This window comes from Schistocerca serialis, chromosome 9, assembly GCF_023864345.2.
Source record: "Schistocerca serialis cubense isolate TAMUIC-IGC-003099 chromosome 9, iqSchSeri2.2, whole genome shotgun sequence".
Taxonomy (NCBI): domain Eukaryota; kingdom Metazoa; phylum Arthropoda; class Insecta; order Orthoptera; family Acrididae; genus Schistocerca; species Schistocerca serialis.
The window spans coordinates 269,209,957-269,234,036 of NC_064646.1; the positions used below are offsets into that span (position 1 = coordinate 269,209,957).

At 43.5% G+C, this 24,080-nt stretch overlaps 1 protein-coding gene across 1 annotated transcript in view; it reads right to left on the reverse strand.

Moving 5' to 3' along the window:
* Positions 1 to 24,080, reverse strand: part of LOC126419221 (phosphatidylserine decarboxylase proenzyme, mitochondrial) — a 118,549-nt gene that overhangs the window by 88,392 nt on the left and 6,077 nt on the right. Inside the window, exon 2 of the mRNA XM_050086357.1 lies at positions 11,986 to 12,098. Coding sequence (XP_049942314.1) covers positions 11,986 to 12,098 — 113 coding nt within the window. The remainder of the gene's footprint in view (positions 1 to 11,985; positions 12,099 to 24,080) is intronic.

The following is a 24,080-nucleotide window of genomic DNA, read 5'->3' on the forward strand; positions in this document are numbered from 1 at the left end:
TTGAGTAACATCAGGGATATGCTAAAACCCTGTCTCACTTCCTTCTCAACCACTGCATCCCTTTCATACCCATGACTTATTGCTTTTCACAATATATATAAATGACCTAGTAGATAGTGTTGGAAGTTCCATGCGGCTTTTCGCGGATGATGCTGTAGTACACAGAGAAGTTGCAGCATTAGAAAATTGTAGCGAAATGCAGGAAGATCTGCAGCGGATAGGCACTTGATGCAGGGAGTGGCAACTGACCCTTAACATAGACAAATGTAATGTATTGCGAATACATAGAAAGAAGGATCCTTTATTGTATGATTATATGATAGTGGAACAAACACTGGTAGCAGTTACTTCTGTAAAATATCTGGGAGTATGCGTGCGGAACGATTTGAAGTGGAATGATCATATAAAATTAATTGTTGGTAAGGCGGGTACCAGGTTGAGATTCATTGGGAGAGTCCTTAGAAAATGTAGTCCATCAACAAAGGAGGTGGCTTACAAAACACTCGTTCAACCTATACTTGAGTATTGCTCATCAGTGTGGGATCCGTACCAGGTCGGGTTGACGGAGGAGATAGAGAAGATCCAAAGAAGAGCGGCGCGTTTCATCACAGGGTTATTTGGTAACCGTGATAGCGCTACGGAGATGTTTAGCAAACTCAAGTGGCAGACTTTGCAAGAGAGGCGCTCTGCATCGCGGTGTAGCTTGCTCGCCAGGTTTCGAGAGGGTGCGTTTCTGGATGAGGTATCAAATATATTGCTTCCCCCTACTTATACCTCCCGAGGAGATCACGAATGTAAAATTAGAGAGATTTGAGTGCGTACGGAGGCTTTCAGACAGTTGTTCTTCCCGCGAACCATACGCGACTGGAATAGAACACACCGTTGGGTGGCTTGCGGAGTATAAATGTAGATGTAAATGTAGATGCAGATGTAGACTGTTATAACTGCCGTCTGGTTTCTGTAGAGGTTGTGAATAGTCTTTTGCTCCCTGTGTTTTACCCATGCTATCTTCAGAATTTCAAAGACAGTATTCCACTTAACATTGTCAAAGGCTTTCTCTAAGTCTACAAATGTAAGTATCTCTCCTTAACCCATCTTCTCATAGAAGTTGTAGGGGTCAGTATTGCCTTGCATGTTCCTACATTTCTCCAGCATCGAAACTGATCTTCCCTGAGATCGGCTTCCACCAGTTTTTCCAGTCTTCTGTAAAGAATTTGCGTTAGTATTTTGGAACCATGACTTATAAACAGATAGATCAGTAATTTTCACATCTGTCAGCAACTGCTTTCTTTGGAATTGGCATGACTCTGTTTTTCTTGAAGTCTGAGGGTATTTCACCTGCCTCATACATCTTGCACACCAAGTGGAAGAATTTTGTCATGGCTGGCTCTCCCAAGGCTACCAGTAGTTCTGATAGAATGTCATCTATCCCTCAGGGCCTTGTTTGTGCTTTAGATCTTTCACAGTTCTGTCAAATTCTTTTTGCAATATCACGTCTCCCAACTCCTCTTCATCTACATCCACTTCCCTTTCTATAAACTGCCCTCAAGTTCATCCCCCTTGTATAGACCCTGTATGTACTCCATCCACCTTTCAGCTTTTCATTCTTTGCTTAGGACTGGTTTTCCATCTGAGCCCTTGATGTTCATACAGCTGCTTCTCTTTTCTCCAAAGGCCTCTTTAAGTTTCCTGTAGGCAGTATATATCTTTCTGGTAGTGAAATACACTTCTAAATACTTACATTTGTCCTCTAGCCATTCCTGCGTAGCCATTTTGCACTTCATATCAATTTCATTTTTTTAACATTTGTATTTCCTTTCACGTGCTTCAGCTGCTGCATTTTTAAATTTTCTCCTTTCATCAATTAAATTCAATATCTCCTTTGTTATCCACAGATTTAGCTACGCCTAATGCTCCTTCTGGAACTCTCAAAAATCTTCGGTTATTTCAATTTCTCCAGGTCCCATCTCCTTAATTTCCTACCGTCTTTCAATTTCTTCAGTGTTCATCTAAAGCTCATAACCAAAAAATTGTGGACAGAGTCCACATATGAGGAGGAATCCAAAACTTTCGGGATGGGTGCTGCCATCTGGAAGGTAGGAGTAGTAGATCTTTGCACCGCTAGGTGGCGAGAGCAGCATATCTGATGAGTCAGTGTGCGGAGTGGCATTCAGCTGGGAGGACGTGTTGCATGTCCACAGTGATTTCTGTAATACTTTGTGTTTGCTGTGTGGTGATCCTACAATGGATCTGCGAACAGAACAGTGTGTGTGTGTGTGTGTGTGTGTGTGTGTGTGTGTGTGTGTGTGTGTATCAAATTCTGTGCAAATCTCGAGAAAAGTGATATGGAGCCCCTTGCAATGATTCAATAAGTGTTTGGGGGACAGAGCATGAAGATGATGTTCACTTTGGAAGACCCAAAAACGCTAGACAGGTGAAGGGCAAAGTGAAGAGCATGGGGGGGGGGGGGGGGTGAGAGCGAGGGGGTTGAGAGCGAGGGGGGTGAGAAGGGGGAGGGGGGAGGGGGAGGGAGGCAGGGGGAGGGGGGAGGGAGGGGGAGGGTGTGGGAGGGAGGGAGGGAGGGGATGGAGGGGAGGGAGGGTGGTAGAGAGAGTGGTAGAGAGGGTGGTAGAGAGGGGGGGAGAAGATGGGGAGGAGGAGGAGGAGGAGGAGGAGGAGAACACAGGATACTGTTGGTCCTCTTGTTAACTATTTTTCCACACATGGGCATCCTGCTGAATGCTTGTGGGATGCTGTGGCACAATGGCGCAAGCTTCTTTATGTGCTGCTTTAAGAACTCTCCTACCAGCTCCTTCTCTCAATTCAGAATCTCTTTCTCCACCTGGCTTCAGAGAGGTGAAAAGATGATACCCTGAAGGTGCCAAATCAGGGAACACAGGGGGAGGGTGTAGTTCAAAACGACCCTACCAAATGAGTCCATGACTGTGTGCCTTAGTGATTAAGACTGCGGGAGGACTGGTGGTGTCATGCAACAGAACAAGCACTCTCCTCTAGTTAGCTTTGCCTTCCTTTTGTTTGGATTGCTCCTTTGGAGGTTTTTTTAGGGTCTCAAATATTGTTGTGCATTGCTGGTCTCCCTGAGACAGTCCCAGAAATTTGACCAAAATCACGCCTTTTCTGTACCAGCACAATGAGGCTTTTTTTTTCCTGTAATTGTGGTTTTGGGTTTTCTGCAGGTGGGGAATTGGTGTAACGCCATTATGATGAGTGCCTTTTTGTCTTCAATGTGTAATGAGCCACCCACGTTTCATCTCAAGCCACAACAGAGCTCACAAAATCCTCACCTTTCTATCCAAGTTGCTCAAGAAACTCCCGGGTACTATTAATCAAACTTTTCTTGTGCTGCTCTCTCAGCTGTTTTTGGATCCATCTTGCCCACATTTATCAGTATTCCAGAGTTTCTGTGAGTGTCTTGTGTATGAGAGTCTGGACAGTTGTGGAAACATTGCAAAAATTTCAAACCATTGTCAACTGGGAGGGCTGCGGGTAGGGGTGGGAAGGGAAGCAGAAAAGGATGGAAATATAGATGGGGAAAAGAGACTAGTGGGCACGTTGGTGGGATAGAACGCTGTGTAGTGTTGAAGTGGAAGCAGGGAAAGGGATAGATAGATGAAGGACAGGGGCCACCGGAGGTTACAGGATACATTTCAGGGATAGTTCCCACCTGCACAATTCAGAAAAGCTGGTGTTGGAAGGAAGCAGTCACTGAACTGAAGCATGTTGTGTCAGATAGCATGTTCAGCTACTGAGTGGTTCAGCTGTCTATTGGCCACAGTTTGTTGGTGGCCATTCATGTGGACAAACAGCTTGTTCATTGTCACGTCCATGAAGAAAGCAGCACAGTGCTTGCAGCTTAGTTTCTAGATCATGTGACTGCTTTCACACATAGTCCTGCCTTTGATGGGACAAGAGATGCCAGTGACCAGGCTGGATTAGGTGGAGAGGAAGTACGGAACATGTTTCGCATCTAGGTCTATCGCAAGTACATGAGCCATGAGGCAAGGGACTAGGAGAAGGATAAAGTAAGGATGGATAGTGATACTATGTAGGTTTAGTGGTGGCAGAATACCACTGTGGGAACGGCATGAAGGTCAGTGGGTTGGATATTTCTCATTTCAGACCAGAGGTAACTGAAACACTCATGGAGAATGTGACATGTGATTCAGTAGCTCCAGTCCTGGATGGTACTAAGTCACGAAGGAGGAGGAGGATATTAGTGTTTAACGTCCCGTCGACAACGAGGTCATTAGAGACGGAGCGCAAGCTCGGGTGAGGGAAGGATGGGGAAGGAAATCGGCCGTGCCCTTTCAAAGGAACCATCCCGGTATTTGCCTGAAGCGATTTAGGGAAATCACGGAAAACCTAAATCAGGATGGTCGGAGACGGGATTGAACCGTCGTCCTCCCGAATGCGAGTCCAGTGTGCTAACCACTGCGGCACCTCGCTCGGTGAGCTACTAAGGCATGAAGGAACTGCTCCTTTGTGGCCAGACAGTGGGTATATGAAACGTGGAAGGTGACTGGGGAGAGATGACATGGGAGATCTGTTTCTCTATGTGGCTGGGACAGTAATTTTGGTTTGTCAATGCCTCAGTGAGTCCTGAGGTGTATTTGGAGAGGAATTGCTCATTACTAAAGATGCAACAACCACAGATGGTTACGCTGTATTAGGGAATTCTTGGTATGGAATTAGTGGCAACTGTTGAAGTGGAGATACTGCTAGTGGTTGGTAGGTTCAATATGGATGGAGGTACTGATCTGGCTGTACTGGATTTGGAGGTCAACATTGAGGAAGCTGGCATATTGGGTTGAGAATGAGGTGAAGTGATGGGGAGAGAAGGTGTTGAGGTTCTGGAGGAATATGGATACGGCTTGCTCACCATTGATCCAGACCACGAAGGTGACATCAATGAATGCGAACCAGGTGAGGTGTTTGGGATTCTGGGTTGTTAAGAAGGATTCCTCTAGATAGTATATGAACTGGATGGCACAGTATGTTGCCACGTGGCTGTCTGCTGCTCTACTGTGGAATTTTTGTAGGTGATGCCTCTAAAGGTGAAGTACTTCTGGGTGAGTGTGTAGTTGGTCATGGTGACCAGTACGGAGGTTGTAGGTCTGGAGTCATTCAGGCATTGGGAAGGGTGGTGTTCAATAGCACAATAGCAGCAAGGCAATAGACACTGGTTATGTTGTGTAGAGAGAAATGGAATCAATAGTCACAAGCTGGGTGTCGTGTTGTAAAGGAACAGGAACTGTGGAGAGTCGGTGGAGGAAATGGTTGGTGTCTTTTACACAGGATGGTACGTACAAGTAATAGTCTGAAGATGTTGGTCCACAGCACCAGTGTGTGCCTCACAGGGGAGGGGGGGGGGCAGTAATAAGCGAAAATGGGGTGTCCTCAATGGCTGGTTTTATGGACATTCGGAAGGACGTAGAAGGCAGGAGTGTGGGAAGTGGCAGGTGTGAGAAGAGAGATTTATGGGAGAGGTTCTGGGATGGGTCTCAGGATTTGAGAAGGGCCTGGAGATCATGTTGGATTTCTGGAAGTGGATGAAACTGACAGCTGGTGGAGTCACTCCACCAGGAAGTCCCTGCAGTTCAAACCCACAGTGGTTGAGCCTTGTTAGCAGGTAGTATTATAAGGTTGGGATCAGTTTTTAGGTGGATGATTGTGGTTCCTTCTGCAGATGCAAGGTTAGTTACCATGTCAAGGGATTTGGGGAATGATGGCGAGGAAAGGTTTGACATTAAGAAATTCTGGTGTGTAAACAAGGCCTGTTTTGGAAGCAGTGGGGATGAATCACAGTTGGATGGAGGAGTGGTCTGAGTCAGGCAGGGTTCAAAAATGGTTTTAGGTGAAGTCCAGTTGGTAAGGTTGGTGACGGACAAGTGTTTCCACTGTTTAAGACTTCTGGATGAAAAGTTAATGACTGTGTTTTGAGTCTGGGTTCTTTATAGTGGTGGGAGAGTGTTTCTCATAATGTGTTAAATGTAGTAGGCCTACAAGACAGGGTTTGTTGGCTATGAGGGGATGTGGAGGAGGTTTGGAGGCACTCTTAGAGATGTTGGATAGTGGTAGTACAAGGCAGGAGGCCTGTGGTGAACAGGTTGGAGAGTTTTTTGAGGTGGAATTGTGCACACTGCTCTAGTTCCTGGAGGGCAAGAGTTGCAATGTAAGAGATGGGATGCAGGAATTTGAGATTGCACAGCAGGGGAATTTTACAAATGGAGAAGACGTCTTGTAAGGAAGTGTGGACCTGATTCACATGGTTTTGTAGGATTATATTGGCAAGGGCTATGCACTGGCAGAATTTGACCATATAAACGTCTGTGTAAGGAGGGGTGGCAGGAATGGTTAGGCCATTTGTGTGGATTCCATAAGCTGGGGAAAAAAAATGCAGGAACAGTAAGTGGGGCATGGTTCTGGCTAGGGATAAAGAAACTTTCCTGTATTGGTGCAAATGGAAGGAGAAAGGGTCGTTAGTGTAGGAGAAAAATGCATAGTAACATGTAAAATAAGTAAAAATATGTAATAAAAACTCATAAAAAGACAATGAAAAACATTACAAAATAATATGGGAAATGAATGAAGTAGGGGGAAAACATTGAAACCAGAGGGAATTGGGCCAACAGTGAAAGATGAAAATGATTTAAAACTGATGTGATAACACAGATAGATCAAAGAGAGAAATAAAAAAGATGATAGCAGTGGGATGCAGATTGGTGGATGGATAAGTGTTAAGTGAGGAGACAGCAGATGTAAATGAATTAACTGGGGCCAGTATACGTATGCTGGAATAATGGAAGAGAGAAAGGGGTAGTTAGCAAATTGAAGTTCAACAAATTCATGTGGCACAGGAAGATGCAGAAAATAACACAGGAAAACACACAAAAGTGATGGAGGAAGTGTACTCAGTTTCAAGGGCCAGGGTTAATTATATTGGCAGGAATAATGAGAGATATGAGAGGCTGCACCAACAATCCATGCAGTCATATAGCTGCATGTGCTGAGCAGACAAGACTGTTGATAGAGCATATGATGATTGGAAGGCAACAGGTAAATCACAGGAAAGTAGAGAAGGAAAAGGATGGGCACTGGGTGACGTAATGTATTAGAGAATAGCAACAAAGGAAAGCAGCACTGGTTTGTAGGATGGAAGAAAGGCTGTTAAGCAATATCAAATATAGCAGCCAGAGATGGAGGTCATACGAATGTGAGTGGGTAAATGTGTATTTTCTACTTTGGCAGAAGACTTAATAGCAAAAAAGCTAAAATGTATAGCAGAGTGTCTGACGTGCCTGTCTGTGACTCAACATCTCCTTTATATGGTGAGCAGCAATTATATTTTTGTTAACATTCTCACTATTCCATCCCAGATTTTCAATTGTTTGGAAAGGATACATTGCTACTCATCATATAGAGAATATGTTGAGTTGCAGACAAGTACAATCAAACATTAAGTTTTTGGCCAAAAGGCCTCCTGAAGTACAAAACGCGCACACACACATTCACACAAGCACAGCTCACACACACATGACCACTGTCCCTAGGCATTGTGGCCAGACTGTGGACTGCAACTGCACCTGATGGGAGAGCAATAATGTGGTGACAGTAAGGCGGAAATTGTGGTGGGGAGGAGGAGGAATAGCAGGGTGGGGGCATCATGCAGGGACATGGTCAGAACAGGGTAGGATTGCTACCTATGATCGGGAGATTCAAGTGTGTGTGGTTTTTTTTGTTTTTGTGGGAGGTTTTGTGTGTGTGTGTGTGTGTGTGTGTGTGTGTGTGTGTGTGTGTGTGTAAAAGGAGAGAAGTAGAAAAGGGGAGAAAAACTAGTTGGTGTGTTGGTCGGATAGAACACTGTGTATTTCTGGAGTGGGGGCAGAGAACAGGGTAGGAAGGTTAAGGATAGGGACTAGCATAGGTCAACGCCAAAGAGTTTATGTGAATGTACTAGCAGGGTTGGTGCAAATTTCCCCAAGTGAAATTCCCTGATATTTCCCTGATTCACAGACAAGTTTTAGCATTTTTCCCTAACAAATTTTGAGACCTCAAGCATGAGTACAGGCATGTGTCGGGGGGAAAAAAAAAGAAAAAAAAAAGAGAAAAAGGTAGGGACTTCCGTATTTCTAAACGTGTGAGCAAAAATCTTAAGTACTAACATCAACATCTTTTGTAATGAACTGTTTTTAGATGGAGAAAGAAAGCCAAATGGTACATGTGTTTCATTAAGACCACTGAGTTTCTTTTATTTCAATAAAACAAAAGACTTTTGGTGACAAAATTACGCATTTCCTTGGAGTTACAAAACAGATTTAATATGCCTTTACTGATTTCAGAGCTAACTTCAGAAAAAGTAGGCCTCTTGAAGGAAGTGTAAAGGAAGGAAAGAGTTGTGTAAACCAACGCTATAGGTGACCGCTAATAAAATCTTGGTTCTGCTATGTTTGTTATTGTCAGTTATTACCCACTGTGTTATGTCTATTATTTTAACGGTATAGTGTGTTTGCTTGCTTAGCTGCCATGCAGTCACCCCGGGTTCGATTCTCGGCTGGGTTGGGGATTCAGATCGGCAGGTCCAATTCGTTAGAGATACCGGCAGAAATGGCCTGTGGTTATGGCCCGTCATGGAACTCCACTCGTGTGGCCGGCTATTCACAAGTCATAGACACCATGTTGATGAAATGAGACCGCGGTGATCAATCCATGCAACAGATAACTTGCGTAAATACTCTGAGAATCAATACTAGTGAATATATGTAACAACTCACGATGAAGATGATCGCTGAGCTGCAGACAGGCACGTAGGAAAAACAATTACACTCTCACAACTACAGTTTCAGCCACAGCCTTTGTCAGAAAATAAGAGCACACTCACTTTCACATAATCACTCAAACGTAACTCATGTACAAATGACTGCTGTCTTCGGCTGCTACGTCAACAGTCTCTGAGAATCGGAACAAACCACTCCTCATGCCTCTCTGCCTCTCATTGGCAGCTGCTAGACTAGCAGCAAGAAGTGCTGGCAGCACTGACTGCAAGCCAAGGGGAATGGTAGGAAGGGGAGAATCAGTAAGATGAGGGAGTAGGGAACCAGTGCATGTACTCAGCTGCGCCCAGCCAGTGACGATGCATGACATCTCAATAAACAAACCATTTCATCTACTGAGAAAAACGAAATTTTTCCAGTTTTTTTCCCACATTTCCCTGATACATTTAAAATTCCCTGATAGTCCCTGGTTTCCAGAACCTGCGGCAACCCTGTGTAGGATGCACTGCAGGGAGTGTTCCTACCTTCTGAATGCAGAAAAGCCGGTGTTGATAGGAAGCAGTCACTGAAGTGAAGCACGTTGTGTTGGGCATCATGTCCAGCTCCTGGGTGGCCTAGCTATTTCCTGGCCACAGCACTGGTATTCCCCTAGTATGTCTTCTGCGCACTTCTGTATCCTTTCATTTGATATACTTGTGAAGATCTTAAGATCTGTGTTTAGGAGTGTTATACCTCTATAGCTTTCACATGCTGTTCTGACCTATTTCTTATAAACGGGGATTATTATTCCAGTTTCCCAATTATCTGCCATAGCTTCTGTTTCCCATTTATCTGATATTAATGCATGCAGTTCCTTTATTACAGCCTCACCACCAGTTTTTATTAACTCAGGGATTATGCTGTCTTCCCCAGGGACTCAATGTTTTTTGCCTTGTGCACAGCCTGGGAGACCCCTTGTAGTATTCACTTTTTTGCCTCACAGGCATCATTGTCAATTTCCAGCTCCACACTTTCCTCCTGTGCAGCTGTCTCATCATCTTAAGGCTGGTCCTTCGTGTATCTTTGAAATACTCTGCCTATCTTCCCACTATCTGTTCTTCCTCCCTTATCATTTTCCTATCTTTGCTGGAACATGCCATTATTTTTGGCTGGAATCTCCAGCACTATAGAACTTTCTTATTTCACTTGTTGCTTTAACTCTTCTAGTTCTTGAAATTTCTTCTTAATTCACTCTCTCTTCTTTCTCTTGCACAGTCTGTTAGCTCTTCTCGTTAATTCTCTATATTGTTTCACAATTATTTCTAGTTCCTCTCTGTAGTACTTTTGTTCTTGCCCTTTTCTTTTCTGCTGTTGCTGATCTGCAATCTTCATCAAACCATTCTTGGGTTCTTCTGCTCCTTCTTATGCCCATTATTTCTTCTGCAGCATCTTAAATGGCTTTTTCAATCCTGCTCCATATTTCGTCTACTCTACTGCAGCCTCTTCATTGTTCAACTTTCTGTTTATTGTTACTTCGTATTATTATTATTATTATTATTTTTTTCCATTGGGGATTGACAGTATTCCATTTCATTTCATGTTTTTCCCGGTTCTGTTGCCATTTGCTGACAGTTTCTCTCTCAAGACTGGTTTTTTCACAAACTGGTCTGAGTCACAGTTTGGTCCTCTGTAACACCGTACATCCATAACTGATGTGGAGTTGGTGTGGAATCATTCCAATATGGTCAGTCTGATTTACTACTCCATTGACTGTTGGCTTTCAAGTACCCAAATGGATCCTTTTGTTTGGGAAGCAGGTATTTTTAATAATGACATTATTCCTTGCTTCAAATTGCCACAGTAAGCCTTCATTCTTGTTGTTTTCTTCATGTAGTGAATATTTTCCAGGAACTCCATATGGATGTTCATTCCTCCCTATTTTTGTGTTAAAAGCTATTACTGGCATCCAAGTGGACAAACAGCTTGTTAGTTGTCATGCCCATGTAGAAAGCAGCACAGTGTGTGCAGCTTAGTTTGTAGATCACATGACGGCTTTCACACATTGTCCTGCCTTTGATGGGATTGGAGATGCCTGTCACTGGACTGAATTAAGTGGGGAGGATGTATAGGACAGGTTTTGCATCTAGGTCTATTGCAGGGATATGACCACAAGGCAAGGGGTTGGGAGTAAAAGTGGAGTGGGGATGGACAAGGATATCACATACGTTCAGTGGGCTGTCGAACACCATTTTGGGATGGGTTGGAAAGACAGAGGGCTGGATACTACTCATTTCTGGGCCTGGCAAGATGTAGTCAAAACGCTGTTGGACAATGTGATTCATTTGCTGCAGTCCCTACAGGTACTGAATCAGGAGGGTAGTGCTCCTTTGTGGCATGATGGTAAGTATGTGGGAGGTGGTAAGTGACTGCAGAGATAAGACATGGGAGATCTGTTTCTGTAAAAAGATATCCCAAACCATCCCCCCCTCCCCCCCCCCTCCCCCTGCGGATTGCTTCTCCTCTAAGTTGCAGTTGTGGTCAACATTCTTGACACAGTGGTCACATGTGGATAAGTTGTGCTTATGTGAATGTAAATTTGTTCCCTACTTCAAAAGCAGGCCTTTTGGCCAAAAGCTTAGTATACAGCCCAGTCTATCATTTTCATAATATTGTCATTTTGCCTTCATGTATCGGATAGGAATAAAATTATTGGAAATAAACAATGATTAGATATTTTCTGGTGTATTAACAAAGGCTAAACTACTTTATTTAGGATGAGATCAATTTCAGAAATTGTAACCAATTGCTGCTTCAACAATGTAAGGCAAATAATCCCACAGTTGAGTCTCTCTCTAATTTTGGACTAAACAAACAGAGCCTTCATTTCAACTTTCACTTCCTGTCTATACATTTGCATTTGTAGTATTAAATCATTTCTTCCACACTATCTTATATAAATTAAACAAATAAATATGTCCATCTCAGCTGTACCATTAAAAAATCATATTTTAATAAATTATGACATTTCAAAAAACTGAAGAATCATCTGTCAGAAGTACTGACATATAAACTTATTTAAAATCAGTTACAACATGGACTATAGTTTCACATAAAATATTTTATACAATAAAAATATCATGTCCTTTTGGCAATGTATAATCTACATTTTCAAATATATCACTGTAATCGCATTACTTCAGAGCTTTGATCTCACCTGCTGAATCTGACATTTTATTCCTCGCAGTTTTAAATGAAAATAATGTCCTACTTCTTTCCGTCTTCTCAAATGTTCGCAAACATCGAGTTATGTTCTTTTGTGTCACTCCACTGAAACATAAAAAAGAAACAGTCAAAAATTTTTGTCAAAACCATTGACTTTGCTCTGAAGCAATAGTGTGACTTATTTCAGATGGTGGCATTAGAAAAATTCCAGACATGAACTTTAATCAATGAAATTCAGTCACTATAAACTCACACATGAGATCACATATGCCACACACAAAACATACTAAAACATGAAGACTTTGCTTTAGGATGATTTTAACCATTATCCCAATAGCTTCAATTTTTTGTGTCAAAAAATATCAGTGCACGTTATGGGCACAGAACAGACAAGTTGACTTACAGATCTTACAGCAAACACCAGGAAAGAGGCAAAGTGATAGAGAAGAAGACAGCAACATCAATTTCATTAGCAGGTGCTACCATGGAAGTTCTTGAGGCTGCAGTGGATATGGCAGTAAGGACAGGAATACAGTGTGATAGGTTTCCTGGATCTTACCACCACAGCACAGGTTATACAGTACTGGAGTTCCCATTTTATGAGAATCACTTTGGATCATGATAGTCCTGTCCATGGTCTGTTACGAAATTTTGAGATTTCCAACTTTTCAAAATGTCCTGGGGTTAGTTCTTCTGATAGTTACATCCTGTAATAGTCTTTTGAAGTTGGCGAAAACTACATTTGAGGCTGATTGATTGACTGACTAATTAATTGATTGGGTAATGGGACTAAACAGCGAGATCATCAGTCTCGTGATTTCAACATTACACATGGAAGAGAGAAGGTCCACTAAAAGTGGATGGGTCCAGTCAGAGGAGTGAAACTATAAAATGAGGAAGTTAAAACACACACACAGTAGAAGGTATAAAAGAGTAGCCCAAATCTTAAAACTGGGAAAACAGAGGGATAAAAGGGGGGTCTTTGCAAGAGGGGGTGGTCACGGGTCACAGACCGAGAAAATGTGAAGAGAGGTCCCGACCACAACCACCTTGCCCCTGCTCCTGGAGTAAAGCAAACCTTTATACCTGAAAATAAAAACCACTTTCAAGGAGGAAACTGGGGACCAGTTCAACCACCAATGAATTGTCCGCTAATATTAAATTTAAGGGATCTGGAAGACTATAAAGGGCCAAAAGATTGGGACATTCCAACAACATATGGGATACCATCAGTCTGGCTCCACAAGTACACTGTGGGATGGTTCGTTATGCAAGAGGGAACAATGAGTGAGCCTGGTATGACCAATGCGTAGACAGCATACGACGAGATGAGTGGAAGAAAAATCGGCAAACCGCAGTAGACTCCTTGATTGCGCGGAGTTTATTACTGAGAGCAGTAGTGCACCAGACATCATTCCATTTTTGCACAAAGAGAGATTTGAAGTAGAGCCACATATCTGCAGCTGGAATCATGAAAGTTAATGAGGGGTAAGTATCTGCTTCTCTAGCCAAACGGTCAGCCAGTTCATTCTCTGGAATGCCCACATGACTTGGGATCCACAGAAAGACGACTGAACAGGTGGCACGGGCAAGGGGAGAGAGAAGGTCATGGAAGCAGAGACCAAAGGATGATGAGAGTAGCATCGGTTGATAGCCTGTAAGCTGTTCATTGAATCGGTACATATTAAAACACTATGTAGGGAGGCCTGAGAAACAAACTGGAGGGTCCTGTTGATGGCTAGCAGCTCTGCTGTGAAAACGTTACATGATCCCTGCAATATATGGTGTTCTAAGCCAGTAGCAGATGCGAAAGCATATCCCACCTTACCTATCATCTTAGAATCATCAGTGTAGATGATGGTGGCACCCTGGAACTCTCCAAGGATGGGACGCACAAGACGCTGGAAAACTATAGGGCCAAAGAGACCTTAGGACTCTGGAATAGGTCGGTGCTAATCCATGGTCTATGCCCCATCCACAGGGGGAGGGGGGTGGGGGGAAATCCAGTGTGTGGAGACAGAGATCCTGACAGAAGAAAGCAAGATACATTCGAACGGGCAATCCAACTGGGGGCAGTTATCAGGAGGGAGACATCCCTCGTTTGCAAAGGTACATGGGATGGTAAGGGAATCAGTGAATGGTGATTGGTGATTGCGTAAGAAACCAGAAGTTTGCTCCATCGTAATTGTAGAGAGGGAATCCCCGCTACTGTGAGGAGACTGTCAAAGGGACTAGTGTGATAAGGCACCAATACCCAGATACACCCCACAATGGTGAACAGGGTCAAGTATTTTCAGAGTGGAAGGAGCTGCTGAGCCATAAACCTGATTATCATGATCTAGTCTAGACGAGACCAGAGCACGGTAAAGGTGGAGAAAAGTAGCATGGTCTGCACTGCCAAGATGTGTGGGCCAGGAAGCAGAGAGCATTAAGATTCCGCATGCATGTAGTCTTCTCCTCCTCCTCCTCCTCCAATAGTGCTACAGCCCTTGTTGAGCCTTGGTTTCTTCAATGATCTTCCTCCACATTTCTTGATTGTTTGTTGCTCTTTTCCACCCCCCCCCCCCCCCCCCAACCTCCGATACTGGTGAGATCCACTATTACATCATCAATCCATCTTCTTCTATGTCTCCCTTTTCGCTTAGCAGAACAACGAATCAAACCTTTCCTCATTTTCTTTGGAATTCTATCCTCTGCCATTCTCTCCACATATCCTAACCATCATATTCACTGTGATTTCACAAATTTTACTATGTCCCTGCCTTGTATTAACACTTGTAATTCAGCATTGTAGCATATTCTCCAGCCTTCTTCCTCCCTTATTGGACCATATATTTTGTGTAGTATTTTCCGCTCAAAGGTCCTTAGTGCATTTTTGTCATATTCTATCAACATCCATACCTCTGACCTGTATGTGACAGCTGGGCAGATTAGGGAGTTATATATTAGCAGTTTTGTTTTTATTTTAACAAAACTATTTCTGAAAAGTTGTATATTTGTAAAGTAAGCTCTGTTTCCTGCTTCAATTCTTTCCCTTATAGCCTTTCCAATACTGTCATTTGTTATTAATGCTCCCAAGTAGTTAAAAAGGACACTTCTTTGAAGCATTTCCCACTGATGTTTAGGTCTTTAGATGTTCCTCACACTTGGTTCAAGAATCATGAAAGAAGGTTGTATACCTGGAAGAATCCTGGAGATACTAAAAGGTATCAGATAGATTATATAATGGTAAGACAGAGATTTAGGAACCAGGTTTTAAATTGTAAGACATTTCCAGGGGCAGATGTGGATTCTGACCACAATCTATTGGTTATGAACTGCAGATTGAAACTGAAGAAACTGCAAAAAGGTGGGAATTTAAGGAGATGGGACCTAGATAAACTGAAAGAACCAGAGGTTGTAGAGAGTTTCAGGGAGAGCATAAGGGGACAATTGACAGGAATGGGGGAAAGAAATACAGTAGAAGAAGAATGGGTAGCTCTGAGGGATGAAGTAGTGAAGGCAGCAGAGGATCAAGTAAGTAAAAAGACGAGGGCTAATAGAAATCCTTGGGTAACAGAAGAAATATTGAATTTAATTGATGAAAGGAGAAAATATAAAAATGAAGTAAATGAAGCAGGCAAAAAGGAATACAAACGTCTCAAAAATGAGATCGACAGGAATTGCAAAATGGCTAAGCAGGGATGGCTAGAGGACAAATGTAAGGATGTAGAGGCTTGTCTCACTAGGGGTAAGACAGATACTGCCTACAGGAAAATTAAAGAGACCTTTGGAGAGAAGAGAACCACTTGTATGAATATCAAGAGCTCAGATGGCAACCCAGTTCTAAGCGAAGAAGGGAAGGCAGAAAGGTGGAAGGAGTATATAGAGGGTTTATACAAGGGCGATGTACTTGAGGACAATATTATGGAAATGGAAGAGGATGTAGATGAAGATGAAATGGGAGATAAGATACTGCGTGAAGAGTTTGACAGAGCACTGAAAGACCTGAGTCGAAACAAGGCCCCAGGAGTAGACAACATTCCATTAGAACTACTGATGGCCTTGGGAGAGCCAGTCATGACAAAACTCGACCATCAGGTGAGCAAGATGTATGAGACAGGCGAAATACCCACAGACTTCAAGAAGAATATAATAATTCCAATCCCAAAGAAAGCAGGTGTTGACAGATGTGAAAATTACCAAACTATCAGTTTAATAAGCCACAGCTGCAAAATACTAATGCGAATTCTTTACAGACGAATGGAAAAACTGGTAGAAGTGGACCTCGGGGAAGATCAGTTTGGATTCCGTAGAAATGTTGGAACACGTGAGGCAATACTAACCTTACGACTTATCTTAGAAGAAAGATTAAGAAAAGGCAAACCTACGTTTCTAGCATTTGTAGACTTAGAGAAAGCTTTTGACAACGTTAACTGGAATACTCTCTTTCAAATTCTGAAGGTGGCAGGGGTAAAATACAGGGAGCGAAAGGCTATTTACAATTTGCACAGAAACCAGATGGCAGTTATAAGAGTCGAGGGGCAGGAAAGGGAAGCAGTGGTTGGGAAAGAAGTGAGACAGGGTTGTAGCCTCTCCCCGATGTTATTCAATCTGTATATTGAGCAAGCAGTAAAGGAAACAAAAGAAAAATTCGGAGTAGGTATTAAAATTCACGGAGAAGAAGTAAAAACTTTGAGGTTCGCCGACGACATTGTAATTCTGTCAGAGACAGCAAAGGACTTGGAAGAGCAGTTGAACGGAATGGACAGTGTCTTGAAAGGAGGATATAAGATGAACATCAACAAAAGCAAAACGAGGATAATGGAATGTAGTCAAATTAAATCGGGTGATGCTGAGGGGATTAGATTAGGAAATGAGACACTTAAAGTAGTAAAGGAGTTTTGCTATTTAGGGAGTAAAATAACTGATGATGGTCGAAGTAGAGAGGATATAAAATGTAGACTGGCAATGGCAAGGAAATCGTTTCTGAAGAAGAGAAATTTGTTAACATCGAGTATAGATTTAAGTGTCAGGAAGTCGTTTCTGAAAGTCTTTGTATGGAGTGTAGCCATGTATGGAAGTGAAACATGGACGATAACCAGTTTGGACAAGAAGAGAATAGAAGCTTTCGAAATGTGGTGCTACAGAAGAATGCTGAAGATAAGGTGGGTAGATCACGTAACTAATGAGGAGGTACTGAATAGGATTGGGGAGAAGAGAAGTTTGTGGCACAACTTGACTAGAAGAAAGGATCGGTTGGTAGGACATGTTTTGAGGCATCAAGGGCTCACAAATTTAGCATTGGAGGGCAGCGTGAAGGGTAAAAATCGTAGAGGGAGACCAAGAGATCAATACACTAAGCAGATTCAGAAGGATGTAGGTTGCAGTAGGTACTGGGAGATGAAGAAGCTTGCGCAGGATAGAGTAGCATGGAGAGCTGCATCAAACCAGTCTCAGGACTGAAGACCACAACAACAACAATGTTCCTCTGGCCTCAGATTGTGACATCACCATATATTTTGTTTTCATTTACTATGAGGTCAATTTTTAAGGATTCTATTTCGATTTCCCAGTATGCTTCTTGGAGTGTACCGATATTTCTTCCTATTAGAGCAATGCCATCAGCAAATCCACATATCTGGCTAGTTTTCATAAATATGGTGCCTCTTTCGTTGATTTTATTAACCACACTATGCAGGGCTATATTGAATAGGACAGTGGAGAGACTAACACCTTGCTTCACACCTTTATTAAAGTCAAAGTTTTCACTTGTTCTGCTAAGGACCTTTAGTTTTGCTCTTGTCTTTGTCATTGTCATTCTGATTAGTCTTATTAGTTTAGCACCTATACCAACTTCATCCAGTGCTCTGTATAGTTCTTGCCGGTTTATGCTGCCAAAGGCCTGTTTGAAGTCGATGAATAGAAAATACAGATCTATATCATATTCATAGAAATTTTCCATCATTTGTCTTATCACAAACATATGATCAGTTGTTCCTCTGTCTGGTTGAAGGCCACAGTGATATTCCCCTAGTACGTCTTCTGCGCACTTCTGTATCCTTTCATTTGATATACTTGTGAAAATCTTATAAGCTGTGCTTAGGAGTGTTATACCTCTATAGCTTTCACATGCTGTTCTGACATCTTGCTTATAAACGGGGATTATTATTCCAGTTTCCCAATTATCTGGCACAGCTTCCGTTTCTCATTTATCTGATATTAATGCATGCAGTTCCTTTATTACAGCCTCACCACCAGTTTTTATTAACTCAAGGGATTATGCTGTCTTCCCCAGGGGCTCAATTGTTTTTTGCCTTGTGCACAGCCTGGGAGACCTCTTGTAGTGTTCACTTTTTTGCCTCATAGGCATCACTGTCAATTTCCAGCTCCACACTTTCCTCCTGTGCAGCTGTCTCATCATCTTAAGGCTGGTCCTTCGTGTATCTTTGAAATACTCTGCCTATCTTCCCACTATCTGTTCTTCCTCCCTTATCATTTTCCTATCTTTGCTGGAGCATACCATTATTTTTGGCTGGAATCTCCAGCATGACATAACTTTCTTGTTTACTTGTTGCTTTAACTCTTCTAGTTCTTGAAATTTCTTCTTAGTCCACTATCTCTTCTTTCTCTTGCACAGTCTGTTAGCTCTTCTCCTTAATTCTCTATATTGTTTCACAGTTATTTCTGGTTTTTCTCTGTAGTACTTTTGTTCTTGCCCTTTTATTTTCCTCTGTTGCTGATCTGCAATCTTCATCCAACATTCTTGGGTTCTTCTGCTCCTTCTTATGCCTATTATTTCTTCTGCAGCATCTTAAATGGCTTTTTCAATCCTGCTCCACCTTTCATCTACTCCTACTGCAGTCTCTTCATTGTTCAACTTTCTGTTTAGTGTTACTTCGTTTTGTTTTGTTTTTACTTCATCGGGGATTTTCAGTTTGACAGTATTCCATTTCATTTCATGTTTTTCCCTGTTCTGTTGCTATTTGCTGACAGTTTGTCTCTCAAGACTGATTTTATCACAAACTGGTCTGAGTCACAGTTTGGTCCTCTTTAACTCCGTACATCCATAACTGACATAGAGTGGTGTGGAATCACTAAAATATGGTCAATCTGATTGACTACTCCATTGACTGCAGGCTTTCAAGTACCCAAATGGATTTTCTTGTTTGGGAAGCAGGTATTTTTAATAATCACATTATTCCTTGCTGCAAATTGGCACAGTAAGCCTCCATTCTTGCTGTTTTCTTCATGTAGTGAATATTTTCCAGGAACTCCATATGGATGTTTATTCCTCCCTATTTTTGCATTAAAAGCTCCTATTACTAGCATCAAGTCTTATTCAAGTACTGCACAGCATACTTTTTCCAAGTCTTCATAGAACTGTTCTTTAATTGTATCCGCTTTTCCTTCTGTTGGCACATGTGCATTCACTACTGATACATTCCTAAATTTCCCTCTTGGTCTGAGTCTGCACATCCTTTCATTTATGGATTCAAATTCTAACAGGCTTTTCTTAACATCCCTAAACCCTGTTCCAAGTTGGCCTGTTACGTCTTCTTGTCCACTATATACCAATGAGTACTCAGTTTTATCTATCTGCCCATTTTCTTGCCATCTGATTTCCTGTAGCTCTACAACATAGTATTTAAATTTTAAAATTTAATTGGCTATTTCTTTCATTTTTCCAGGCTGAAGTATTGTCCTCACATTCCATGATGGTGCTGTCAGATTCTTTATCCATTCCTTTGCCAAGGTCACGAGCACCATGCCCAACCTCCAACCTGGAGGACTAGGATTTGTATTAGGTTTACTCTTCTAGAGAAGCTGGCTTCACTACACTTCTAGAGCCCTTCCTGTCCTAAGTAGTCTTTAGGTGGCAAATACAGGGCAGCCAAGTCAGCTTTTTATCAAAAATAAGGCCCAAGAACACTCCCCCCCACCCACCCATGAACCACGGACCTTGCGTTGCCGGGAAGGCTTGAGTGCCCCAGCGGTACAGATAACGGTACCATAGGTGCAACCTCAACAGATGGGTATCTGTTGAGAGGCGAGAAAAACATGTGGTTCCTGAAGGGGGGCAGCAGCCTTTTCAGTAGTTGCAGGAACAACAGTCTGGATGATTGACTGATCTGGCCTTGCGACATTAACCAAAATGGCCTTGCTGTACTGGTACTGCGAACGGCTGAAAGCAAGGGGAAACTACAGCTGTAATTTTTCCCCGAGGGCATGCAGCTATACTGTATGGTTAAATGATGATGGTGTCCTCTTGGGTAAAATATTTCGATGGTAAAACAGTCCCCAATTTGGATCTCCGGGCAGGGACTACTCAGGAGAGTGTCGTTATCAGGAGAAACAAAACTGGTGTTCTACGGATCGGAGTGTGGAATATAAGATCTCTTAATCAGGCAGGTAGGACAGAAAATTTAAAAAGGGAAATGGATAAGTTAAAGTTAGATATAGTGGGAATTAGTGAAGTTTGGTGGCAGGAGGAACAAGACTTTTGGTCAGGTGAATACAGGGTTAGAAATACAAAATCAAATAGGGGTAATGCAGGGGTAGATTGGTTGGTTGGTTGGTTTAAAAGAGGGGGGAATGGACCAAACTATGAGGTCATTGGTCCCTTGCTCCTCATAAAATAATGCCACAAGTGTGAGAATAAAACAGATGAGACATATAACGCAAAACGGAAAGAAGGGAAAAACCACAAGAACGAAGGATGGGCAATGAACACTAAAAGGAACAAAGGAGGACAAGAAAACAACAGAGAGATGCTAGAAATGGATGAGAGTACAACAAGAAAGCAGATTACAGTGGCTGGCTGACCATGAGAATAAAAAGGAGAAGCCAGCCACCTGCAACACATTAAAACCTCCACCCTAAAAGCACTAGGGTAGAGGACACGGAGGGACGAAGGACATGCGCTAAAACTTAGATCAAAAGATCCCCCCCCCCCCCCCCAATGAATAAAATGTAGAACTAAATCAGCCAATGAGGTGTTGTCACATAAAATGAGCGGCAATGAGTCCGGTAACCCAAGATTTCATCACAGGGCAGTCAAAGTGGGACAGTGCACCAGAAAATGGGCCACTGTCAACTGGGCGCCTTACTGACACTGAGGCGGGTCTTCACGGCGCAAGAGGTAACCGTGGGTCATCCAAGCATGGCCAATGTGGAGCCAGCAGAGGAAAACTGATTCCCTGCGAGAGTCCCACATGAAGACTTCCACACATTCGTAGTCTCCTTAATGACACACAGTTTGTTGTGTGTACTGTTATGCCATTCCATCTTCCAAATCCGAAAAACCCTACGGCATATGTCAGAACGCAGGTCAGGATCAGAGATCCCATCTCCAGAAGCGGTTTCCGCGTAGCCTGTTTGGCCAACCTGTCATCAAGTTCACTGCCTGGGATGCCGACGTGTCCTGGGGTTCACACAAACACCACTGAACAACGGGACTGGTCCAGGACATAGATGGACTCCTGGATGGATGCCACCAAAGGATGGCGAGGGTAGCACCAGTCGATAGCGTGTAGGCTGCTCAAGGAGTCAGTATATAGAAGAAACGATTCCTCAGGGCATGAACGGATATACTGAAGTGCACGAAATATGGCCACCAGCACTGCAGTGAATACACTGCAGCCATCTGGCAAGGAATGCTGTTCAATATGGCCTCCATGGACATATGCGAAGCCAACGTGAGCATCAGCCATCGAGTCATCGGTGTAAACCACTTCGTGGCCTTGGTACTTGGAAGAATTGAAAGGAAGTGGCAGTGGAGAGCCGAGGAGTTAACTAAGTCCTTAAGGCCATGTGAAAGGTCCAGGTGAAGCTGCGGCCTAGGTGTACACCATGGAGGTGTTTGTGAATGGACCTCAAGTGTAGGTGGTAAAGGCAAGGACTCCAGTTCGAAAAGAAAGGATCGGACACGAACTGCAATTGGAAGCCCTGACCTGGGCCGCCAATGCGAGAGATGAACTGTCGTGGGTGGGGAAAGGAGACGGTGATTAAGATGCGCAGGAGAACTACGAATGTGTGCTACGTAACTGGCCAGCAGTTTTGGACGTCTAATCTGCAATGGAGGCACTCCAGCGTCCACAAGGACACTGGTCACCGAACTCGTCCTAAAAGCTCCTATCACTAGATGAATGCCACAGCGGTGTACTGGGTCGAGTAAACACAACGCTGGGGGCGCCACTGAACCATAAACCAGACTCCCATAGTCAAGTCAGGATTAAACAAGGGCTCTGTAGAGCTGCAGCAGTGTAGAGCGATCTGCACCCCAGTTGGTGTTGCTCAGACAGCGGAGGGTATTGAGGTGCTGCCAGCACTTCCGCTTAAGCTGACGAAGGAGAAGAAGCCAAGTCAGTAGGACGTCGAAAACCAGTCCTAAGAATTGGTATGTCTCCACTAGTGAGTGGATCGTCATTAAAGTAAAGTTCTGGTTCTGGATGAATGGCACTATGCCGACAAAAGTGCATAACACACAATTTTGCGGTGGAAAACTGGAAACCGTGGGCCAGAGCCCATGACTTCACCCTAAGTCGTCTGCATACAGAAAAGGTGAGATGGATGGCCCTACAGCTGCTGCTAGGCCATTAATGGCCACTAAAAATAGAGAGACACTCACACAGAGCCCTGCGAGACCCCATTCCCCTGGATATGGGGGGGAACTATGGGAGGCACCAACATGGTCACGGAAAGTATAAAGCGACAGGAAATTTTGGATAAAAATCGGGAGTGGGCCTCTGAGACCCCACTCGTATAATGTGGCAAAGATATGATGTCATGTCATACGCTTTTCATTAATCAAAAAAGACGACAACCAGGTGTTGGCATCTAGAAAAGACTGTTCGGCGGGTAGACTCTAGGGACACAAGATTACCAGTGGTAGAGTGACCTTCACAGAATCCGCCCTGACATGGAGCCAGTAGGTCACGTGACTCCAGGACCCAACCCAACTGCCCACACACAATACGTTCCAACAGCTTACAAAGAACGTTGGTGAGGCTGATGGGCCGATAGCTATCCACTTCAAGTTGGTTTTTACCGGGTTTGAGCACTGGAATGATGGTGCTCTCTCGCCATTGTGATGGAAAGATGTCATCACACCAGATCTAGTTAAAGATGACGAGATGTCGCTTATAGTCAGATGAGACATGTTTAATCATCTGACTGTGGGTCCGATCTGGTCCAGGAGCTGTGTCGGGCCTATGTGCAAGGGCACTGAGGAGCTCCCACTCTGTAAATGGTGCATTATAGGATTCACTGTGGCATGTAGTGAATGAGAGGACGTTCCCTTCTAGCTGCCGTTTAAGAGCGCGAAAGGCTAATTCTCTGATGCAGAGGCTCAAGCAAATTGCTCAGCAATTGCGTTTGGGTTGGTAGATAACACACCACTAATGTTAACACTGGGAACACCTGTTGTGGTCTGGTACCCGAAAACACGTTTGATCTTTGCCCAGAAGTTGACATATGGCACCCAATGGTCGAGACATGTCTCTCCCAATACTCCCACTTCCATAGTTTGATAAGTTGGCGAACGTGAGCATGGAGCTGTTTAATGGCTATGAGGAGCTCCAGGGAAGGGTGCTGCTTATGACGCTGTAGAGCTGGCTGACACTCCTTAATTGCTTCAGTAACTTCCGGTGACCACCGAGGGACTGTCTTTTGCCGTGGTCACCCTAAAGAGCGAGGGATTGTGTTTTCTGCCACAGAAACGATTGTTGTTGCCACCTGCTCAACCATCACATCGATGTTCCCGTGAGGGGGAGATTCAACGGTGACAGCAAAGGTGAAAGTTCCCCAGTCCACCTTGTTTAAAGCCCATCTGGGCTGCCATTCATGGGCTTGACGTCGGGGCAGTGATAGGAAGATGGGGAAGTGGACACTACCACACAGGTTGTCATGTGCTCTCCAGTGGATAGATGGGAGAAGTCTTGGGTTGCAAACTGATAAATCAATGGCCAAGTAACTACCTCGAGCCACACTGAAATGTGTGGCGGCCCCAATATTTAAGGGGCAGAGGTTCGACATCACTGCCTCAGCCAGTAAGCACAGTGCCACCCCACAAAGGGTTATGAGCGTTTAAATCTCCCAAAAGTAGGA